Genomic DNA, 24,055 nt, shown 5'->3' with positions numbered 1-24,055 from the left:
AGAACTCCATAAAATGGACCACAAAAGATACCAACCCAATCATCCAATTTTAAATAAGCACCTATTCCTTCCTGCACTGCTCTATTTTTTAAGTAGTGGGATATAATTTCACCTGAATGCAAAAACCACATGGAAACCAAGTTTGCTTAGTTCTGTTTACGCAACTCAATCTCAACCCTTAGGCTGCTTCTTAAGCAAGCATTTTTAAATGAGGATGAAACACAGACCAACTGGCGCGACATCATCCAGAGGAGGCATACAGCAGGGAGGTGGTGTGGGTTTTATGGTGGCCTGTCTACCTGTGTGTGTGCGTATGTGTGTGTGTGTAATTAGCTCTTGTTTTAAAAAGGTGTCTGATCACAGTGATAAGGGCTCAATGAGAAAGAGTTTTAAAAGTCCTACTGTGTGTGGCTGCTTATTAAAATAAGCCTCCATTTTATGTCAACACTTGATTAGAGAGAAAACCTGAATAACAGGACACATGTTACAAAAGCTCGCTGAAGATGTTTTGAGATAAACACACATTTAAGTGTAATGGCAATTAGTTGATACTACATGTAAAATTGACTTTAGAGTCTGCACTTGATGACACAATGAAATGAGAGGAAAAAAAAAGAATCTTCAGGCAGACATGTTCATTCGCAATAACCCCGACATTTAAGTTATATTTTATTCTCCTCATGGAGAAATTAATCCTCTCTATTTGAGCAATGCTACTGTAAATATTCAGGAGCAGTAGCCACCAACAGTGCAGCACCCAGCTCTCAGACCAGTGCCTTAGTGAAGGGCAATGGCAGGAATATTTCTGATGCCTAACATGCATGTCTTTTGGTGTGTGTGTGTGAGAGGGGTAACTGAAACTTTAGCTAGAGTACACATGCGCTACTTACCCACAACCATAATGTTGAGCTCAAAACCCTGCTTCATGGCTTTCCTCCTCATTTGCTCCAGAATGGCATCAATGCCCACGTAACTGAAGTCTACCACGGGGCCACCGGCCTTCTCCCCGTACAGGCCACCCACTGCTGGGGACACCATAGCATCCGGCACCACCGCCTCAGACATGGCACTGCTGCTGTAGCTGGGAATCACCTCTGGCCCTTATTTGACAGAGAAAGAGAGAGAGAAGGTTAGAGGGAATGACATGAGGTGTGATATGAATGGATTAAGGGTATGAAGGGAATGGGGGTAGAGAGACGTGACAGATAAATGTGTCATGAGCAATGGTGAAAATATGAAAAAACAGGTAATGTAAATAGGACGAGGAAGTCAACGAGAGAGGTGCATAGCAAAGCAGGGTATTGTAAAACATCCACACTATAAGAAGAACTCCAAGAATCTGAGATCCTGAGAAAACACCAGTTAAACAAGGAACAACTTAAGTGAACCTAACTGTCAAGCTGCAAAACCTAAAGCAATAGTACAACAAAAAAAACACTTATTCGCTTTCTGGCGGGAAGTTGATTGATACCACTCTCATATCTGTCCATTAAATATGAAGCTACAGCTAGCTTTTCCCAAAATCTATTGCTTTAATTATCAGTGACTTCTTGATACATGAAAACCAAGTGGTAAACTGGTAGCTCATCAGTACTTTGGATGCACCTGCTGGAGAATTGGAACTGAAGTGGCTGATAAATCTGTTTAGTTGTTTTAGCCTGCTTTCTAATCAATCAATCAAACACACACACACACACACCTTTTAAAAACACCTCCTGACTTTCAAACAGAGGGGTTGGCTGGTCTCATGTCAATGCAGACTTTTATTGACTCAACAGAAAACTACTTTGCACTTGGCAGAAGGTTATCCCTGCAGTTTGTTTTGATACTGATTAGTTTAATGTCCTTCCGTGGAATGCCTACAGATGTGTTTCCAATCATAAGATAAATATTCAACATTTAATATGTTCACTAAGGTCTGTTAACAGTCACAAAAATGCTTGCAGAAAGTGGCTGTAGCTCTGCTTAGCCATATGTAAAGTCAGCATAGGTGAAGAATTTACAGTGTGCATGCTGGTGTCTGTATGTACAGTAGTTCATGTAGCTGCTACCCCTCATGAGGCCTCCCTTTCCCCTCTGCTCTCCACAGTGTAGCGTTACTGTCCTGTTACTGTGAGAGTGGAAAAGAGAGAGACTGCTGAGGCTGAAACCTGATCCACTCACCAAGCTAGCCTGGGTCTCTCACACACACACACACACACAAACGGAGAGCACATGCTTAAGTTTCGTACTCGTACACACTCAGCCTTTCCTTCTTTTGATCTGTAGGCACACACATGTACAACATGCACATGAAAACATGAACACACGCACAGACCATGCCAAGAATTAAAACAGCTATTGGATTCCAGCTCAGGCACAAATGTAACTCCACAACACTTGGCCTGCCACAAGGAGAAGAAATCCAGACAACTAGCCAGTTCACTCGTATCACTCAGGGAAATAATTCAAAAGGGAATGACACCACTGCTGGTAGAAAGTCCACACACTCCAAACTGGCACTGCATTGATTAATGGAAGAAACTCAGCGAAGAATAACACTGCTGTGGAAACTCAACACAAGTTCATATTCAACACTGAGTCTTACTTTTATAATGTGCTCCACTGTGTGTGTGTGTATGTGTGTCAAAGAGACCCACCTATGGAAGCAGCTCTCCTGGCCTCCTTCACCACTTCCCCATCCTGTTCCAGCAGTCAGTCAGCAACTTACTGCCCTCCACCTCTCCTCCTCCCACATTCACTTTACCTCTGCTTGTGTCATTTTCTCTCAACCTCACCCTTTCCTCTCTCCACACAGGGATTCTGTCTTATCTCTCTTGTGGTCAGTTTCCCCTCTCCGCTCCATCTCTTAGTTTTCTATTGTCTCTCCTGATTGACTCCTCTGTCTTTTTTGCTCTGACATTACTCCTTCACCTTTTTCCTCCCTCCCACTGGCTTTTATCTTGAACATTACATTTGTTCTCCCTTTTCTAAACTCTCCTTAAGTCACCTCTTCTGTTTACCTTTATCTCCACCTCACACAACCTTTGTTTCTTTTTATCAAATGGTTGCCACTGTTCATGTCAATCCTTCTCCCTCTCTCTGCTCCACCAGTGCTTCTTTGACAGCTATGTGCTGTAAACAGAGATGTTGGCTAGGGGCTAGCACACCTTGACAGGCAAGGCTGCGACATCAGAGCCTCACCTGAGGCAGGATACCAGCAGAGCATAAAAGGGAATGGAAATAAAATGAATGGGGTTAACAGACACTTGATATAAAGCCTCAGTGTACTCAAATATCATCCAACAGCAGCCACACCTGCAAAACGCTAAAACAAAATAACTCTCATCCTTCATTTCTTTTAAAACAATAGATCATCTGAACACACTCAATGATCAAAATGTCAGAGACATCGCTCACTATTTTTCTGACATTTTACAGAGAACGCAATTCCTTGAGAAAATTAAAAGCTGATTAATTGATAATGAAAATAATCGTTTGTTGCAGCCCGACATCTTTTTATACCTATATGCTGCCCCAGCACAATCCATATTTCCACAATCTAAAAACTTTAAAATCCTTCTCCAATTCTGTATCCACACCTCTTATTTTGTGATCAGTGCAGGTTTAAAAAAGGGATTACCTGGTTTCACCTAATCAGTGATAAAATACATGATGAAATGTGACCCTGAGAGTTTTTTTGGTCATGACCAAGTTTAAGTGGCTTTGTGATCTGGCCCCTAATCTCTGGTCAGTATTTCAACTTTTGAAAGCTTTATGTGTACAAACCAATACAGTCCCTTTAATATGAGGTCTTGTCCTTAAATAAGTGCCTCATATCCTTGTTTTTGAGTACAGGGTACTGAGAACAATGCTACCCACATCTATTGTACTGACAAGCTGTCTGTTCTGTTTAACAAATAGTAAACACACACCAATCTCCTACTGAGGCTGGAAAAATACTAAAGCCACCAAAAGAGAGAGTGAATGGGAGAGAAAGAGTAGTAGAGTTGTCGATCGTCTGTCTATCCTGCATCTTAATTAGCTGGTTTCCCAGACAGAAGCAGCAAGACTCTTCAGAGCATCGTTAACGGTCCTTCATGAATGCACACTGCCCTTTAGCCCAAGTCAAAGCAGAGTCAAAAACTGTAAATGACTTGGCAAACATACAGAACACACAAAAGGAACTCAAAGCCCTGGACCATTACTGCGGGAAACCCAGCTCTACCAAACAATGAAAATAAATCACTTTCATTACAGGTTGTAAACAGTTTCAGTCCTGTTTCAGTAAACTACAAATCCCACAATGTAGCGATGTTGATACAAGAATGTCAAGCTGTAAGTGAAGCGAACTGTGTCAATTCTGTTGTTTTGAGAGCAAATAAAAACAGACTGGTGAAAGAGTAGCTTATTGTCAAACATCTGGATAAACTGACCATTTATCAGAGAGGTATTCATACATGCAGCTCTTCCACGATGTCCTGCCAGAGTGCTGCAGCCCTATAATGGCTCTTAGCCTGTAAACACATGTGTCAGGAGAGAGCCGGTTGGAGTATGACCCTATAAATGTTAATGTTAAGACTTTTGACCTCCACATGACAAATGTCTGGCCCTGGTGGCTTAAGCTGGTGGACATAACCCCAAACCTATGAGAAACAGGCCAGTACTAAAAAACAACAGGTTCATGCCAGGTGAAATAGGGATGAGAACACACCACATACTGTAGGAACATCAGGTATCTGAAATGTGTAAACATGGTAAGCAATGAGCCTCTTTCAGCCACAGGCTAACTGATCTGGCTCCAATTTTTCAAAACAATTATGTTGAGCAGCTTATCAAATATTATGTTAAAATGCCTGCAGTGTTTGAGATGACACTCAGGTGAGTCTTTCTGACTGGTAACGTATACAAACACGTGCTAACTCAGCGACACAGTTGCTAACAAGACTGACCTTAAACATTCAAAAGTGTGAATATGTATCTACCATCCATTATGTTAAAATAAGGACTTCATTTTGGATAACTTGAGAAGGACAAGTGCTCTGATGCAGCCTACAGCCGGTGTCACACCGTATTCTGTGACAGTGCAACAACGAGTTTGCCTTCAGGTATTAAATGCACCACACATGCAGAAAAATCAGCAATTTATTTAGTTTATATGTGCTGAAGGATAGAGTAGAATTAATATTATTTCCACTGTGTTGTTTTTACTTTAGCTTCTATGGCTTCTGCAACTGTAGCACAGCCCCCCATAAAAAAAACAAACAAACAAACAATTTTCCCAATTAAATCTGATCAAACCACACCCACACAGTCCTGGTGGAGCAGATTAGCCCCATTTTGGAGTGTTAAACTAGTAAATAACAACTGAGGATACTTATTTCAAGACTTTAATTTTGATTGTTGCTTATTAAGTCATACATCTTTTATGTTTCAGAAATATTCAAGATGTGAAACCATGTTTTCAGGGGCTATAAATCACCTCACAATGTCTTATGCATCAACAACATCTGCCATAGATGCTTGATTTAAGAGTTATTATCCCTCAGCTCTACTTTCTAAAAGGTTTTACCCTGTATCAGGTCCAGTTATGGGATGGCACAGATAATGCGTTTCCTTTGAATCTGTAAGAAAGCCAAATTAATTTTAGAAATTGGAAAGCAGAGAATGACTCATCGGGCTTGCTGTGATCCTGTTTTCAATTACAGGCACTAAAGAATATTTTTTTTCTTGCTTCCAGCAGTATCGGATTACTTTGCTTTTTGTAAATATGGCCAGCAGTCTCCTATACCACAATGCATTTTAGAGGGGAGGAAAAAGGAGAAACGAGAGCAAGGAGGAGAAAGGAGCATAAAGTCAAAGTAGCAAGAAAAGATGTAGTCAAGAAGAGGAAGAAGAAGGCAGGAGTGTGAGGGTAAGCATGAGATAAAGAGGAGAAGCAAAAAGGAAGAGGACTATTGAGTAGCAGGAGGTAAAAAAGATAAGGTCAGAAAAAAAGAGGACAGAGGAAGGAGTGTGGAATGGAGGAGAAGGGGAGGAAGAAGAAAAAAAAAAAACTGTGCAGAGAGTAGCGTTTGTGATTTATTCCACTTTCGGGCCATTCCTCACTAACTACACACAGGCCTCCAAACGGATGTAAATACGGTTGAAACCAGCTAAACATGACCCTGTTGGTTGCCTTTTCAAAGGCACTGAAACTACGAAGAACTATGAAGAACACTGACTGTGTCATATATGTTTAGTGGAGAGAGTGGTCATAACCACTGAGTTATGCCTCAGCTGTCCAGAGTGTTGATCTTGAAAGCATGGTGAGCAGGTCAGAGGTCATGTTCTCAGTTTAGGTTGGAAAAGAATTGCGCTGAGGTTAGTCCTCTTATGACAAACCAGTGGTTTGACCTTCTGTACAAACTGACCTGAATCACAAGAGAGGAATCCAGCGAAAGAAAAGGACTAGAAACTTGGCCCAAGAGAAGTTCATCCCTAGAAGAGTGATTTAGTCACTGAATCCTTAAAACTCTGATTCTACAGACTCTCTTTATTTAGACACTTTTAGGACTGTGTGATACAGTATGTAGGAAGTGCCACCTATTTTCTACTATTTTAATGAGTCTTGATATACCGTAATGTTTTCTTTACCAGTAGAGTACTCTGCTTGAAAGAAAATTAAACAATAGTCTGTAAACACTTTAAAAAAAACTTAAAAGACAGGTCTTTCAAGAGCGAGTCAAACTACTATTTTTTATTACTCCAATTTTAATTAATTATAATGTATTTGTTGAAAATGGTAAACATGTATTGCAGTTTCTAGCCACAAACTTTAACAGCAGCACTTGTGAGCTCTGGAGTGTGACTAGAATATAAATGTACTCATCATGCAAAATAATTTAATCTTAAAGCAGGGCTACTTTTGTTTTCATGGCATTCACTGTGAATCACTTTGAAAGTGAAGTTTCTGTGGCTGAGCGTAACACAGGTCCACCACCACAAACCCTCCAAGTGGGGAGGCGGCTTGAACGCATATATTTCATGTCAAGTCCACTACTTGTCTGGAGCTCCAAGTCAAACACACAATTGTGGACTAATCCACTAAATGGGTCGTTTGCATCTTTGCTCTGGTCTAAAATCTTTTTACGGGCCTTCTTTAAAAACATCTGCTCTCTCTCTTGTCCTTTATTTACATTCCCAGGCATGACAAAGGAGGTTTGCTGGCTAACCTTAGCATGGCCACATTTGTTTTGATGATGACCCAGATGCTTCTTCAGAAGTGTGTGGGCTGCTGCAAATATTATTCAATGTGATAAAATCACAAAAGGTTTCTGTGAGGCCCATCCAGTGATTCTTGAGCTTGCTTTTTTACAGTTGCTTTCCCCTAAGAGGAGACGATTGTACAAACACAACTGAGAAACTTGTGAAGAAAGAATAAAGTGCATGTGGCCATTAAATTGCATTGAACTGGTGGTACAGACAGCCCTCCAGCACAGAATCACTTAGATACCCCAGACCACATGAGTTTGGGACACAAATATATATACACACACACCCACACACACCCCCAAACACGTTTTCCCACCCTCTGACAGTGAATCCCTTAATAAAAAGGGGAAAATGGAGTGGTGGTAGTGCAAATATGGTCTGTTGTGTTATTGAAGTCAGAGTGTTTGTGCAGCAAGGCCCAGTTCCCAGAGTCCTCATCATTCAGCTCTCTGGAGAAATGTGCCCTTTGACCCCTGCAGGGTCCAACTCGCTCATCGTGTCACCTGGCACTGGACACTGTATGTGTGTATGTGTGTGAATCTGTGTGTGTGTCAGATAAGTGTATGCTTTCTTCTATTCATTACACGTGTGAATGTCTTGTGTACACTACAGTATTTTGCATGCATGTTTGTAAAGGCATGTATGATAACTACGACCACCTCCTCACATATAAACCAATGCTACTTGATCTGTAACAGTCTTCATACAATCTTGATACTTTGAGTCTACAAGGCCCAAGTTGTATCTATGTCCGTACAAGTAGCTTCAGCAGCTAGCGTTACTTTGCAGACAGTTGAGAAATGTTTGTAAATTGCAGTAATGACAGTAGAAGCCCACAGGTTTGTCTAGACTGCCAGAGGAATGTGTTCAGTGTCCACACTGCGGTGGAGCACAAGAGAGCTGTTGTCTTTCTAGGCTCTTCAACTGCCTCTGACACCGAGCAGCAGCAGAAGGTTTAATCCATATATTATGGAAAACAAGATCACTTAACCTTATGGACTAACTCACCAATCCAAGGCTCATTTATTTCATTTCTAACTGAACATCTACATTTATGGAAAGCAATTCCACTGCAATGCTACATTCCTCACATACGTGTCATTGCAATTAACTGAATTTGTAAGCCTTGCAAAACAATATTCTAGCCCATTGCAACTGCTAAACATTAACCCCTAAGTGTGTTTACACAAAAGCTAAATGAATCAGGAAGTTGCCAATTTTCTGAGGCAATTTTCTTTGCAAAGAGGCTGAATAATATGTTAGCTAGCTATTATCTGCTAGCTGCTCAATGACAGGAGTTGTTAAAGTCATTAGCTGGGCTGTGATAGCTAGCCAGTGTAGTTCTTTATCTTAACTCCTCTTATCTGCGGATCAGAGTGTATCGGTGAAATGGTTGGCTGACAGCAAGTGTGGGTCCACAGCGCCAGGGGGCTCAGGCATCTGACCTCTGTCCGCACACATACCTCACATCAGGGACAACAGTCAGGAGAAGTCAAACTCATATAAAGCAAGATTTTCACATGCAGTTATGTCGATATGCAGCAGTACATGAAACATGTACAATGTACAACAATCCTTTTTTAAATGAATATCAGTATATTTAAACCCTTTTCCTCTATAAATATAAAAATATGTCAAGAAATATTTCCACATTTCATAATACTCAGAGGTAAGCTGTCAGTAGAACTCATGGCAAGTGTGTAGTTATACATAAGACAGTTTTTTTTTTGTTTTTTGTTTTTAAAAAACAACTCAGTAATGTGGAAAGGCCCACTAAAATCAGTGTGATAATATCAGGTATGCTCTTACCCATACTGCAAAAAAATGAAATAAAATAAAGCTGTGGTACTTTAACTAACTAAAAAGGTGCATTCACTTGTTCTCAATTTTCTTTCAGTGTTGAGATGAGAAGGCTTAAGGTCTCCAAGGCCACCAATAAAATGTTTCTGTGTATATGTGAATGTGCACAAACACATGCCCATCATTCAACAACACAACCAGCGGGAGTCCTTGGGCTCTCTGACACACTCCACAATCTATCTGTGTGTGTGTGTGTGTGTGTGTGTGTGTGTGTGTGTGTGTGTGTGTGTGTGTGTGTGTGTGTGTGTGTGTGAGAGAGAGAGAGTGAGTGAGTGAGAGAGAAATATAAAGCCTGTCACTTTGGTCCTCTCCAGGCCTCAGGAAAAGTATTTATGGACTGTGAATGACCCACATACAAAGCTCAAGAGTACAATAGCAGACAATACCTTCAGAATACCTAACTACTGACAACGATCATTGCAGATTAAATATGAGTCAATTATTATGGCCTCCTCATCAGTGATATCGGCCCTTCACCTTTGAAATGCACGTTATAGCATCAATATATAATAAATGTCTATGATGTCTGAGCTTCACACATGATAAAGTAGGTGTACTACTCTCTTTTCATACAGCATTACAGTCGTCGTCTTTTGGGAGGACATGCTCTATTTTTAAATTCCAAGACAATTCTTTTAACTGTGCACATTACCCACTAAGTCCTACACTTAACATAGTTAAGGACTGCAGTTGTTACTGCATTATAGTAAGTCCTGATTTACAGTTAATTTATACTTGATGGATGAGGGCCAGTAAAGATTGTTTTTTCCTGAATATCAGCTGAAGTCTGTATGCCACATGTTTTAAAAGTAGAGTGACAACTAAAACACAACTTCTTTTGCCTTACATTTTACAACCCTATCGTATAATGAACACAAAATGCACACGTCCTAGATAACTCAAACTTGCTATTCTGAGAATGTACAGCATGTCAAGCTACAGAGACAAAACCTTATCAAATTTTTAATTACAGAGCTCCGGTTACATTCATGAAATATTTTGCATTTCAAAGTTATGATGCCGAAGATACATAATCTTACTACACTGACTTATTGGCTGACTCACAACATACACAGACACACAAAGACACACAAGATACAGAAGGTAACGATGACCTTTTCAGCAACCCATCAAACACTGGTGAAAGGCCACGGTCTCTTCTGGCCTGGCAATGCACAGGGGCCACAACAGAGCTCCTTTCAACAGCTCTGTGTGTGTCAAAGTGTCTGTGTGCATACTTGTGAGGCAAAACAGAGGCGGGTGACTCTCTATAAAGGTGAAGGGTGGTTGCTGTTTTCCATCGGTTTGATATTATCAGAGAGCAATGCCTTGTATCCCTCAGGTCAACCCTGGACAACAACGCCTGGATGATACAATTCTGAGGCTCAGCTTTGTTCCAACTGCTGCCACATCCCCAGTTAGCCAAGAGCTCACACAATCACTTTCTCACTTACACACAGACAGAAAGACTAATCAGAAAAGCAGACATGAAAAAAGAAACTTAAGATGTATGGGTGAAGAGAACAGCTCAAACAGAACAAAAAAAGAGAATATCCTCTGATTTTGGTCAACGTTTGATATATAGTGTTTCCCACTGGAAAGGACTACTTTCCACCGTTTACCATTAGCTAAGAGGATTCTTTCGCTGTACTTTCCAAAGCAGAAACAAAACTAAATGGTTCCCTTCTGCACTTTGTGGAGCCTACTAACCACATGTGTGGATCCAACCTTTCACTTTGCTACACATACACACACTTGTGTGCTTGCTATGTGATCTGGTAATGGATCACCGTCAGAAACAGCAGAACATGTCCAGTGTGTGAACAATGTCAGGAAGGAGGAAACATGAAGAAACTTAAAACTTAAACAGAGTAGCGGCTGAAACATGATTGAACATCCCTCTGTATTTAAATATATACATACGTGTGTGTGCGTGTTATACAAAGACAGATTGATTACAAAGCTTGCCACAGAGCAACATTTGGGGGATGAAAGACAGAGGGAACGCAAAACCTGAACAATAGTAATTACGCACAAGCACGCACGCGCGCGCATACGCGCGCGCACACACACACACACATAAAAGGGAGAACATGCTTGAGTGAAATAACTGAAATGCTTCTCTGCGAAACCTGAACTGAAAGGCCATTTTTCTTTGCAGCCAACGTTTAAAAAAAAAAAAGCCACCATGCATATTAGTATATCAAGCCTGACACTGAACTGCTAAAAACAACAGTAACATTTAGATGCAAATAAACAGCTGGGCTCCGGAGTCAAGTATGGAAGGCATGCAGAGATATTAATCAAGTAAAGTATGTGAAAACAACAGATGATCAAATCTCTTCTTCCAGGGTAGTGGAGAAACATGCAAAAAAAAAAAAAAAAAAAAAAAAGGAAAAAACATTTACGTCATCTTCTTCCAACTGCTTTCTTACAAATGCACACATCACACACACACACACACACACACACTCTCTCTCTCCCGGTATGCAAAACACTCACCGTGTGTGAAGCGCGTGTATGTGTGTATGAGTCGTCCTCTGACAAAGTGCAGCGCTCCAGTGAGAGGCCAAACTCAAAGCTGTGGCTCTGGAAGCACCCTGCATGCCCCTCCCACCCATGCCTGTCATGTGACTCAGCACACAAGGCAACAAGACACGCCCACTTCCTTCAAATAACCCCCCCTACAACAAGGACAAAAAATAAATAAATAAATAAATGAATAAATAAAACTTCCAAACTGTATACACAAAAACGTTAACTATGCTAATTTTTCATAGTCCTACACTATCGCCACCAGAGTTTAAACATTGTGTTAGGGGAAAAACTAAATGAGCTTAAAGAGAAGCTGGGTGATTAGGTGTTGGAAAGCAAAAGGCAGAGACTTCGTGTGAATGCATCTACACTGAGGTTAACTGCAGCCTTTGGGTCAGCTGAATGTCCCTCTCCTAAACTTCTGGGATAATTTACAACCCTAATTACCGGGCCTGACCCTGTCATCTGCTCCTCGGGCTCTGCATTCATCACATCCCTCTCATTCCTCTCACACAGACCTGAGACACATCACATCAAACTACTGGGATTCCCTTTGTCATTACATCTGTCGGTGCTGTGATCAACTTTGCTTTGAGTTTTCAAGATACTTAGAAACAAATTGGTGCTCAACACCTTTGGGATATCACTATCATCTATGAATCAGGGCCGCACAGTTTTGGAAAGTACTTGCAATATCTCAATTTCAAAATCCAAATAAAAAATTTTTTCCTAGGGAAATGTTTGATAAATCCATCTAATTCAGGCATTCTTATGTGCTGCAGAATGAGCAGAGGATATGGAGACATTTGTTCTTTCTCAAAAGCAGAAAATGTTGAAAAAGCCGGGGGTTGCATAATTCCACAGAAACTTAACTGAAATGTTTTGGCAATAGTGAATAACCTGGCAATAACTTCCTCAAAAGCACATTTCCAATCAACAAAAAAAGAACATTACTGGCATGATGTAAAAATTATTTTTTATTATTACTAAAACTATTATGAAATATATAGCTGACAGAGCAATGTTTGAGGATGCAGTCTTTTGTAATCTTTTAAAAACAGAGCAGTAAATAGTCAGTTTTCCAACAGGAATATATAATGTTTCAGAGGTGAACCCAAAGAGAACAATGACAGTTAAAAAAGGATACTTAAACTCAAAAGTGCAGCAACAGTTGTGGATTTGTTAAGTAGTCAAAAATGCAGCCTTCACTTATTTTTTAAAACCTGAGAGCGAACCAATTATTTTGGGTGATTACTATTTATGGAGTATGTATATTTGTGTGATTAAAGAGGAGAAGAAACAGCTGTCTCCAGCCTCACAGGAAGTGTAATTATACACCAGCGCAGGGGCTGGAGTGCAACCTAGCATCCACATGAGCAGACACACATGCACACACAGGGCAGCACCTGCATTCCTAGAGATGAAGAGTCATGTTTCTGAAAAAGTAGGCACAACAGGCTGGAAAGATGGATTTGTTTCATTTCATTACACAGACTTAGTTGCCAAGACAAACCTTTCTCCCAGCACATGCTGGCACCTCAGTGTTGAATGCCTGCTACACCCAGTGCAGAATTTATACCATGTCTATCTAAACAATCTGAAGCATCATTATAGGCCTTCAAAATTCTGCACTATACAGTATATAAACACAAAGATACAAAGAAAAAACACACAAACACAGATGGCCTTGTAAGTGTGATCAAAACCAGGTCTTAAGGAGTCGAAATAAACCCTCGTTATACTTAGTTTTACAATGTGGGAAACTGTACAGTTTCCCTAAACTAAAAGGTCCCCAGTCTTAAAACTGTTCGGTCTTTGCCTTCTCACTTTTCATCTCCCTCTCTCTGAAACTCCACTTTATCGCCCCAATAAAAACCCAGTGTTTCAACTGAAGATCATTATATCTATACTAAACTGTAGATAAAACTGACAGGAGTTACTAGTGGCTGGCTACGAGTGAGTTTGCTGGTCTCTGCTAGTTGGGTTTTTAAAATCACTTCAGTTCCCATTAACAGCATACTCCACCAGGGTCCGAAATGAACACCCGTCAAGCACCAAAGGCGGGTAGATTTTCTGTTTGGCAAGTAAACCTCGGAGGGCAAGTAAATCTAGTCATGTTTACAAAGCTGTGCTGCGGATGATGCAGACATGACCATAGGAGGATATTACAGAAGCATTGTCTTAACCCCTACCATACATCTTTACATAGATAAAGCAAACAAATACTATCAACAGAGGCAAATAAATGCAACCTTTGCCATTCAGAGTTCAGAGTGTAAAACTATGTTGCACCCAACATACCCCAATTCACTGCAGGCTTTACAGTAGCTCAGTGTGTGTCAACTCTAGTAACTACGTAAGCTGAAATATGTTATTAATAAAAAAGGTAAAAAAAAAAAAAAGGCTTTATGTAAGATAAAAAAATAAGATTTCCATTCCCTCCCCTTCGAAGCTTCTTAAAGATGCTGCCTCCTGAGTGAACCCCGCATGCATGCAGAGTGAGCCAACCATCATTTGTTTGATCCGACATAACTTGGCGTGCTCCTTTGTTACAGAGTTGCTGCCCTGCTGGGGACACGGCCTTCTCAAATAAAACAATCTTCATTTTGAGGAGACGGGGGATGGAGTGACAGAAAGCCAATGGCAGGGGCTGATGTTTCTAGGCCACACTCAGCCAAGATGGTGTCATGTATTGGCAGGCAGAGTATAGGACTGCCTGGCTGACCCCCTGACAGCGTTCCTCACAGCTGTCCAAGGTCTTTCATAACACACAAACATAATGAATAGAAGTAGCATGACTCACTGGGTGCATTATATTAAATGCATCACTGTCTGGTCTTTTTCCTCTGCGGAAAGTGTGCAGAGTGAAGTATATGCTGTGTATGAACATTTTTGAGTGTGTATCAAAGGGAACACACTAAGACATCTTGTGCCCCGCAAGTTTGCTAAATTAGCATACAGTGGGTTGTAGTGCTTTGGGACGATGGAAGGATGGAGTTCAGTTGGTCAAATCCTGCTTCAATTCTGCCATGCAACATAATAGTAATTAATTTCTTAATAGAAACCCCACTATGAATTTCACTGAATTATCAGTGTATTTAGCTGCACTGTTGAACAGTACATGTTGAGGTTTCTGAGAGATACAGAAAAGTTAAGGAAAAAAAACCCACCAACGAGAGCATCGTTATACAGCATCATTTGTATGATGCCCATGTGAAAGATGTGGGTGGTGACCACAGAGAAACTAAATGTTTCCTTTGTGTGTTTTTTTGACTCTCTTTCTGCCTTTCCCAAAGAGAATACCAAAGCCTCCACACAGATATCACCAGAAACGTCCACACATATTATATATATATATATATATATATATATATATATATATATATATATATATATATATATATATATATATATATATATATATATATATATATATATATATATAATCCACTTCTCTGGGAAAAGCAGAAGTACTTCCCTGGTTTAAATAATTTATAGTCAACAAAAAACCCCACACAGAACCATGTGCTGTATGTATACAAACACAGAGCGAGACAGCTGATCTGCTGTTTAGTGTGTTTCTAAATGTAAATTACAATGGGCTTTAAAAGCCTGCCACACAGTTTTTACAAGCTCCAGGCTTGATACCTTCCAGGTGTGGGAGACCAACTACCTTTGTGACAGCATCTCCTGCTGGTTGCTGGTAGAGTTGCAGCAGTGCAAGCAGCTGAACATTGCTACTAAACATTATAGTTACGCAACTTTAACTATTCTTCGTTTTACAGACAGTCACAGGAGAGGCACAGATAGAGTTAAGATTACTACTGATATCTGGTGGTATCAGCTTTGAAGAACAAGTCAGTATTGGTGCAAGATTGTTTTTTACTGCTTATATTTTGCTTGTTGTTGAACTGGCATTTTGTGATGTAGTAATAATCCTTAATGTCTTGAAAAGGGCATCTCAAAAAAGGTTCAACTATTCTGCAACAGAATTTGTACAAAATTATTAAAAAGGGATAACAATATCACCATTTATAGATGGAAAAATATTGGATGAATCAGTCTTGAAAAAAAACTTTAAAAACTTAGCGGATCTGGTGACCTAATGTTCTACAACCACCACATCCTTGGTTCAAATCCAGCTGGAGATCTTTTGTTGTTGGTCATCCTCATCTCTCAAACCACAGTTTCTGGCACACTCTTCCAAACACTGTCCAATAAAGACAAAATGCCAGAATTCATCAAATTTGTGAGGCTGATATTGGCATTAAAAAGTACAAGGAATAAAATCTGACAGTAAAATAGGTGCCAATCACTACACTTTCAGGATATGATCCCTTAGATTTGGTGATCAAGAGTTGTGACACATATGTACTGGGGTAGGACATTGTATGTAAAGAAAAGTAGCAAAACATACATAAACATGCAGCCTATTAAACATGTATGTACTGCGATTTGAAATTGATCTGTGATAAGTGAATACTGGCTAATAATAAGCCAGGCACTACTACAAACCTCCTAGTTCCTCACTCTGCAGTCCAAACGACACTCGCTGTCAAACTTGGACCTGCACAGGCTACTTTCCATCCTAAATCAAAAAAAATCAGGAATATGACCCCCAAACAGACTGAAAGAGAGAGTACTAATTCTCTCTTCTGGAATACAGAAGGAAGTTTTATCTAAACAGCTGTATTATCAAACTTCCTGTAACCACCTGCAATGCTTGTTTCGCCAGTTCTGTTTACAGGGAAACTATAACCTAAAAGGAGTTACGCCTGCTTTCACATCAACACAGAGATCACATACAAGACAGCAGCAGACTAACGCAGGTGAGCCCTCTTATTTCCTGATTGCTAGTTTTTGATTTACTATAACACTATTTCACATGATTTATGAAGCATTTGACTCAAGTCTTCTTTGTGAGTGTTTCCTCCTCTTTGTGTAACTATCCCTCCACCGCTGTCTGTGGAAACACAGAGAGGGAATTTCGTACAAAAAAAAAAAGAGTAACTTTTGAAGATACTCACTTGATTAGATTAACTCAGGCTGCTGAAGCCTCATTAACTTTAGATGAACTTTTTGCGCAGAGCGAGGACTGTGGATTGTGTCCCCCATCTCATACATTAGTAGCACATTACGCCGGGGACACACAGGAGGCGGAGTGGGCAGCACTTCGGCCTCCTGTGTGTCCCCGGCGTTATGATCCCTTCCTAATACTGATCTAACTCTTACTGGCCAGTATGAACAGGAGGAATGATAACAACAAGCACAATCTGTTTCAATGTTCGTATGGCCACCTAACTATTGTTTTAAGACAGACTTTTAATTGTCAACCTGTCCTTTAGGTGCTAGAATGAGCTATTCATCAAAATAAAATCAGATATTATAAAACAGATTTTGAAATCATGCAAAGAATCATTGGATGCATCTCTAGTTAAAAATACATCTACGGATTGAGAATGTACAGTATGGATGAATAATGCGAGCAATAACTTTTAAATATCTATATAGGGTGATGAAGATAACAGGAAGAGTCACGTGTTGCTGTGTAGCGCTGTTCCTCACCCTGGCCTCTGTGTCGGCTGTACAAAGGCTCAGTTCAATCAATGATTTGAAGAAAATCAACTTTGGCCAATCTGTGCCCAAGCACAGTCTTGTGCTGCTCCACTGGTTTGCCAACATAGTTCACATCGACAATAACAATGTCATATGGCCGACCTTTGACCCAAACAGCGGAGATTATGGCTCACATCATTATGGCAACTATGAGAGGCTGTTGGACCGACTGCCTCGGGGATACCGATACTACACTGTTGGCAATCTCAATCAAGACACGTCCATTCAACTTCCATCTTATGTTGTCCGTCCATCCCATCCAGAGTATGTGGGAAGAAACAGGGACAGAATCATAATTAGAGTCAGTGAGCAGAACACAGGATGGCAAACTTTGCAGAGGATTGATCAGGTGTATATCACACAGCACTATGAGCCTTCTGAAAATCAGGGGACACTTTATGATCCAGCTCACACCTACCAGATCACTACTAACCTCTTAAGACAGATCAGAGAGTTTTCTGTAGGAGAAAACCAACAGACGCTGTCACATCTCAGAAACCAATTTGGAAGTAACGCTGATGATTTCCAGTTAAGGCACATCATAAACACATGGGGTGACCTCGCTTGCCTTGGACTGCTCTTGTTTATTGTGATCCAAGAAAAGTACTCCTCGAACCAACACAACAACAGACCGGAAAACTACAACAGCAGACCGGAAAACTACAACAGCAGACGGGAAAACAGACAAAATCATTGCTGTGATGGTTGTTGTGATGGTTTCGCGATCTGCTGTTTTATTATAGTTATTTTAGTTTTAATAATTGTTTTTTTGTGCATTTCTTTTGCAAGTAGATGAAAAATGAGGGAGAGCAATGTCCCTAGATATTGTCTAAACCAAGGTGTGATGGATGTGCTTTTCAAGGACAATGAGGACCACGCAGCCAGCAGGACTCACAAGTCGATTGGGAACAGTGAATCAGGGAGGTACGTATGGAGCCAGGACAGTGACTTTGGATTTTGGCATTGAAAACAAAACCTGAACCGAAAAAGGAAACATTGGCATTGAAACACTTGTACTCGAAAAAGTTGTATTGGCACTGAAACAAGTTCCACAGAAAAATAAAACACAGGCGTAAAAAACATCCAAGCTTCTAATATGGAATGAATGTGAGACTTGTTCATGTTTTGACCATGCACTTAAAATCTTATTATCTTTTTAATTGATATTTTTTGCATTGTGATGTGTTTTCCAATGGCAATCTTCTGATTTGTTTCTTCATGTCAGTCTTTTTTCACTGACAGTTTTTGTTTTACGCTGACAGTTTCTATTCGATGACAGCTGGTTTTCAGTTTCAATTCTCTGTCACTGTTTTGGCTTGGAGGGGAGGAGTTTGAGGGGAGGGGGCAAGGAGAGTGTGATTTCCATATAATCTGCATACTAAATACTGTTCTGGCTCCAAAGTTACAAAGCTCAGTACCGCTGAACAACGGCCATGGGTTGTTCTGTTTGCTGTGTTTTGCCTCCATATGTTTAATTTCATACTATTTTAGCATTTTTGTAAATGTCGTTCAGTTAAGATTGAGATTTAGGCTCGGTATAACATGCTTGTGATGAAAAGCCAATTACTACATAAACATCACAAAAGTTTAAAAACAGGATGACAGTTTTAGGTTTTATTATACCAAGAAGGGCGGTCTAAGGGGTTGTGTTTCTCCAAGCACACATCTGGACATTTGAGGCTTTAAAGTTCTATTTACTAAATTGCAGTTTGTTAATAACAGTAAAAATTCTTGTTAATTACAAAAGTATTGGAAATGTAACAATGGCTTTTATTATGTATCATAATACACTGCTTTGGCATGGTCATAAAGCTCCAGGCTTCATTCATGCAACACTGTCATGCTCCAGTATGTCTCATCTAATAGAAATTTTTACTGCTGATTCATAGTGTGTCTGGAAGAGATGAAGAGAATGTACAGTGTTTGGCCGCAACTAATGATTATTTTCATTATCAATTAATCTGTCGATCATTTTCTCGATTAATTGATTAGTTGTTTGGTCTATAAAAAAGGTCAGAGAATGGTGAAAAAATGTCGATCCGTGTTTCCCAAAGCCATGACGTTCACAAATGTCATTTGAAAAGCTGAAATCAAGAGAATTGACATGTTTTCTTAAAAAATGACTCAAAACGATTAATTATCCAAGTAGTTGGCGATTAATTTAATATTGACAACTAATCGATTAATTGACTTATCGTTGCGGCTCTAGTAAATTGCTCTGATGGATAAATGACACAGATAGGTAAAAGGCTCTATGCTCTGATAAGGACAACCTTCACTGATAATGTAGTTGCTTTAAAAAACAGGAGTGTATTTCATTTATGTTTTTTATTCTTTCTGTAGTGTTGAAAATGCTGTGTGTTTATTAAACTATAATTTTTTAATCAGACCCATGTCAGTATTTTTATTTTACGTTCAAGGAAACTGGATCAGCACAAGTTAGATGTGCAAAAAAATGAAGACAACTTTAACTATTCCTCGTTTTACAGACAGTCACAGGAGAGGCACAGATAGAGTGAAGCACACTATTGATATCTGGTGGTATCAGCTTTGAAGAACAAGTCAGTATTGGTCCAACATTGTTTTTTACTGCTTATATTTTGCCTGTTGTTGAACTGGCATTTTGTGATGTAGTAATAATCTTAAATGTCTTGAAAAGCGCATTTCAACTATTATGCACCAGAATTTATACTACAACTCTTTAAAAAAAAAAAAACAGGATGAAAAGATCACCATTTATAGATGGGAAAATATTGGATATATCAGTATTAACTTAAAGAAACAAGAAGAAACTAGGCGTCCTGGTGACCTAATGCTCACAGATCTTTTGTTATAAGGTCATCCTCGTCTCTCAACCCATAATTTCTGGCACACTCTACAGTGCACTGTCCAATAAAGACAAAATGCCAGAAATCATCACATTTTGTAGGCCGATATTGGCATTAAAGAGTAAAAGGAATAAAAATCAAATAACTGCCAATATTTCACTCCACTTTCAGGAAATGATCCCTTAGATTTGGTGATCAAGATTTATGACATATGTACTGGGGTAGGACATTTTACAGTACAACAATAAACCTTACTATTTAAGATGACAGCCATGGTAAATATAACATGACAGCCTTGGTAAATATAACATGACAGTAAATATATAACAGTGATCTTCAATGGAAATTACAACAACACTACAATGAAAGCTCTAATCAAGAATATTAGCAAAACACACATATTTTATAGGCTGCATGTTTATGTATGTACTGCGATTTGAAATTGATCTGTGATAAGTGAATACTGGCTAATAATAAGCCAGGCACTACTACAAACCTCCTAGTTCCTCACTCTGCAGTCCAAAGGACACACTCGCTGTCAAACTTGGACCTGCACAAGCTACTTTCCATCCTAAACCTGCTCATAAAATTCACAGGTGACACACAGAATTACTCCTCTCTTTACAGAATCATTCCACTAAACACTGCAGATAAAACAATCAGCTTTTTGCATTTCTACAGGCACACGACCCCCCCCAAAAAACACTGAAAGAGAGCACTAATTTTCTTTTCTGGAATACAGAAGGAAGTTTTATCTAAACAGCTGTATTATCAAACTTCCTGTAACCACCTGCAATGCTTGTTTCAGCAGTTTCATTTACAGGGAAACAGAAACCTAAAAAGGAGTTACGCCTGCTTTCACATCAACACAGAGATCACATACAAGACAGCAGCAGACTAACGCAGGTGAGCCCTCTTATTTCCTGATTGCTAGTTTTTGATTTACTATAACACTATTTCACATGATTTATGAAGCATTTGACTCAAGTCTTCTTTGTGAGTGTTTCCTCCTCTTTGTGTAACTATCCCTCCACCGCTGTCTGTGGAAACACAGAGAGGGAATTTCGTACAAAAAAAAAAAGAGACTAACTTTTGAAGATACTCACTTGATTAGATTAACTCAGGCTGCTGAAGCCTCATTAACTTTAGATGAACTTTTTGCGCAGAGCGAGGACTGTGGATTGTGTCCCCCATCTCATACATTAGTAGCACATTATGCCGGGGACACACAGGAGGCGGAGTGGGCAGCACTTCGGCCTCCTGTGTGTCCCCGGCGTTATGATCCCTTCCTAATACTGATCTAACTCTTACTGGCCAGTATGAACAGGAGGAATGATAACAACAAGCACAATCTGTTTCAATGTTCGTATGGCCACCTAACTATTGTTTTAAGACAGACTTTTAATTGTCAACCTGTCCTTTAGGTGCTAGAATGAGCTATTCATCAAAATAAAATCAGATATTATAAAACAGATTTTGAAATCATGCAAAGAATCATTGGATGCATCTCTAGTTAAAAATACATCTACGGATTGAGAATGTACAGTATGGATGAATAATGCGAGCAATAACTTTTTAAATATCTATATAGGGTGATGAAGATAACAGGAAGAGTCACGTGTTGCTGTGTAGCGCTGTTCCTCACCCTGGCCTCTGTGTCGGCTGTACAAAGGCTCAGTTCAATCAATGATTTGAAGAAAATCAACTTTGGCCAATCTGTGCCCAAGCACAGTCTTGTGCTGCTCCACTGGTTTGCCAACATAGTTCACATCGACAATAACAATGTCATATGGCTGACCTTTGACCCAAACAGCGGAGATTATGGCTCACATCATTATGGCAACTATGAGAGGCTGTTGGACCGACTGCCTCGGGGATACCGATACTACACTGTTGGCAATCTCAATCAAGACACGTCCATTCAACTTCCATCTTATGTTGTCCGTCCATCCCATCCAGAGTATGTGGGAAGAAACAGGGACAGAATCATAATTAGAGTCAGTGAGCAGAACACAGGATGGCAAACTTTGCAGAGGATTGATCAGGTGTATATCACACAGCACTATGAGACTTCTGAAAATCAGGGGACACGTTATGATCCAGCTCACACCTACCAGATCACTACTAACCTCTTAAGACAGATCAGAGAGTTTTCTGGGGGAGAAAACCAAGAGACGCTGTCACATCTCAGAAACCAATTTGGAAGTAACGCTGATGATTTTTACATCAGAAAAACATGGGGTGACCTCGCTTGCCTTGGACTGTTGTTGTTTATTGTGATCGAGCAAAAGTACTCCTCGAAACAACAGAACAACAGACCGGAAAACAACAACAAACCAAAAAACAACAACAGACCACAAAACTACAACAGACCGGAAAACTACAACAGACCGGAAAACTACAATAGACCAGACAACAGTCAAAATCATTGCTGTGATGATGCTTCAGAGATCTGCAGTTTTGTTGTATTTATTTTAGTTTTATTAATTATTTTTTTATGCATTTTTTTTGCAAGTAGATGAAAAATGAGGGAGAGCAATGTCCCTAGATATTGTCTAAACCAAGGTGTGATGGATGTGCTTTTCAAGAACAATGAGGACCACGCAGCCGGCAGGACTCACAAGTCGATTGGGAACAGTGAATCAGGGAGGTACGTATGGAGCCAGGACAGTGACTTTGGATTTTGGCATTGAAAACAAAACCTGAACCGAAAAAGGAAACATTGGCATTGAAACACTTGTACTCGAAAAAGTTGTATTGGCACTGAAACAAGTTCCACAGAAAAATAAAACACAGGCGTAAAAAACATCCAAGCTTCTAATATGGAATGAATGTGAGACTTGTTCATGTTTTGACCATGCACTTAAAATCTTATTATCTTTTTAATTGATATTTTTTGCATTGTGATGTGTTTTCCAATGGCAATCTTCTGATTTGTTTCTTCATGTCAGTCTTTTTTCACTGACAGTTTTTGTTTTACGCTGACAGTTTCTATTCGATGACAGCTGGTTTTCAGTTTCAATTCTCTGTCACTGTTTTGGCTTGGAGGGGAGGAGTTTGAGGGGAGGGGGCAAGGAGAGTGCGATTTCCATATAATCTGCATACTAAATACTGTTCTGGCTCCAAAGTTACAACAGCTCAGTACCACTGAATGACAGCCATGGGTTGTTCTGTTGTTGGCTTTGTTTTGCCTCCATATGTTTAATTTTATTGAGTACTTCTTCAGCTAGTTTTGTAAACAGTGTTCAGTTAAGATTGAAATATAGGCTAGGTATAACATGCTTGTGATGAAAGGCCAGATACTTTACATCACCCATCTCAAACTGTGTGCTATGAAGGGCTGAGAGTCTTCAGGACATTTGGGGATTTAAAGTTCTATTTACGAAATTGCAGTTTGTTAATAACAGTGGAAACTGATCTTTATTACAGAAGTATTAGAACTGAGAAAAATGGCTTTTAGTGTAAATCATAATGCACTGCTTTGGCATGGTCACAAAGCTCCAGGCTTCATTCATGCAACACTGTCATGCTCCAGCATGGCTCATCTAATAAAAATGACTCACTGCTGATTCATCATGTGCTTGATAGAGATGAGGATAATGGAAATTGCTCTGATGGAAAAATAAATGACACAGATAGGTGAAAGGCTCTATGGTATGATAAGGACAGCCTTCACTAATTATGTATTTGTTTAAAAAAAAAAAATCATTTATGGTTTTGTTTTCTTCCTGTAGTTTTGAATTTGAAATGATGATGATGATGATGATGATGTGTGTGTGTTTATTAAACTATAATTTATCAGTCAGACTCATGTCGGTGTTTTTATTTTAAGTTCAAGAAAACTGGATCCACACAAATTAGATGTGCAAAATCATGAAGACAGGTGAGGGTCTGTGTTCATGCAAAACACACACCCACACACAGATAACTGATTCATCAGACCATTTCCATCCCTTGTGACATGCACAAGGCCTTGTTCCTAT

The 24,055-nt window shown here is 39.7% G+C and overlaps 2 protein-coding genes across 13 annotated transcripts in view; one reads left to right on the top strand and one right to left on the bottom strand.

Annotated features, from left to right (window-relative positions):
• Positions 1-24,055, bottom strand: part of LOC122869211 (septin-9-like) — a 71,300-nt gene that overhangs the window by 8,013 nt on the left and 39,232 nt on the right. For 10 of the 11 annotated variants that reach the window (XR_006376266.1, XM_044181961.1, XM_044181962.1 and 7 more), the window contains one exon: positions 891-1,100. Coding sequence is in view for 10 of the 11 variants with exons in the window: in XM_044181961.1 (XP_044037896.1) it covers positions 891-1,100 (210 nt within the window). In the remaining variant the exon portion in view is untranslated. Of the gene's footprint in view, positions 1-890; positions 1,101-11,595; positions 11,731-24,055 lie in introns of those variants that run through there. The other variant, XM_044181970.1, reaches the window with a different exon arrangement.
• Positions 16,313-23,879, top strand: LOC122869212. 2 transcript variants are annotated; one of them, XR_006376267.1, is made up of 3 exons: positions 16,313-16,457; positions 17,140-20,978; positions 21,664-23,879. XR_006376267.1 is itself a non-coding variant. In XM_044181971.1 (2 exons), the coding sequence occupies exon 2, from the start codon at positions 21,668-21,670 to the stop codon at positions 22,592-22,594; it is 927 nt and encodes a 308-aa protein (XP_044037906.1). In that variant the 5' UTR covers positions 20,870-20,978; positions 21,664-21,667; the 3' UTR covers positions 22,595-23,879. The 2 variants fall into 2 exon arrangements, 1 of the variants encoding a protein (XP_044037906.1); XM_044181971.1 differs by lacking the exon at positions 16,313-16,457 and having other exon boundaries at positions 20,870-20,978.

The sequence above is a fragment of the Siniperca chuatsi genome, linkage group LG21 (assembly GCF_020085105.1).
Source record: "Siniperca chuatsi isolate FFG_IHB_CAS linkage group LG21, ASM2008510v1, whole genome shotgun sequence".
Classification (NCBI taxonomy): domain Eukaryota; kingdom Metazoa; phylum Chordata; class Actinopteri; order Centrarchiformes; family Sinipercidae; genus Siniperca; species Siniperca chuatsi.
This window is presented reverse-complemented; position numbering and strand designations above follow the sequence as displayed.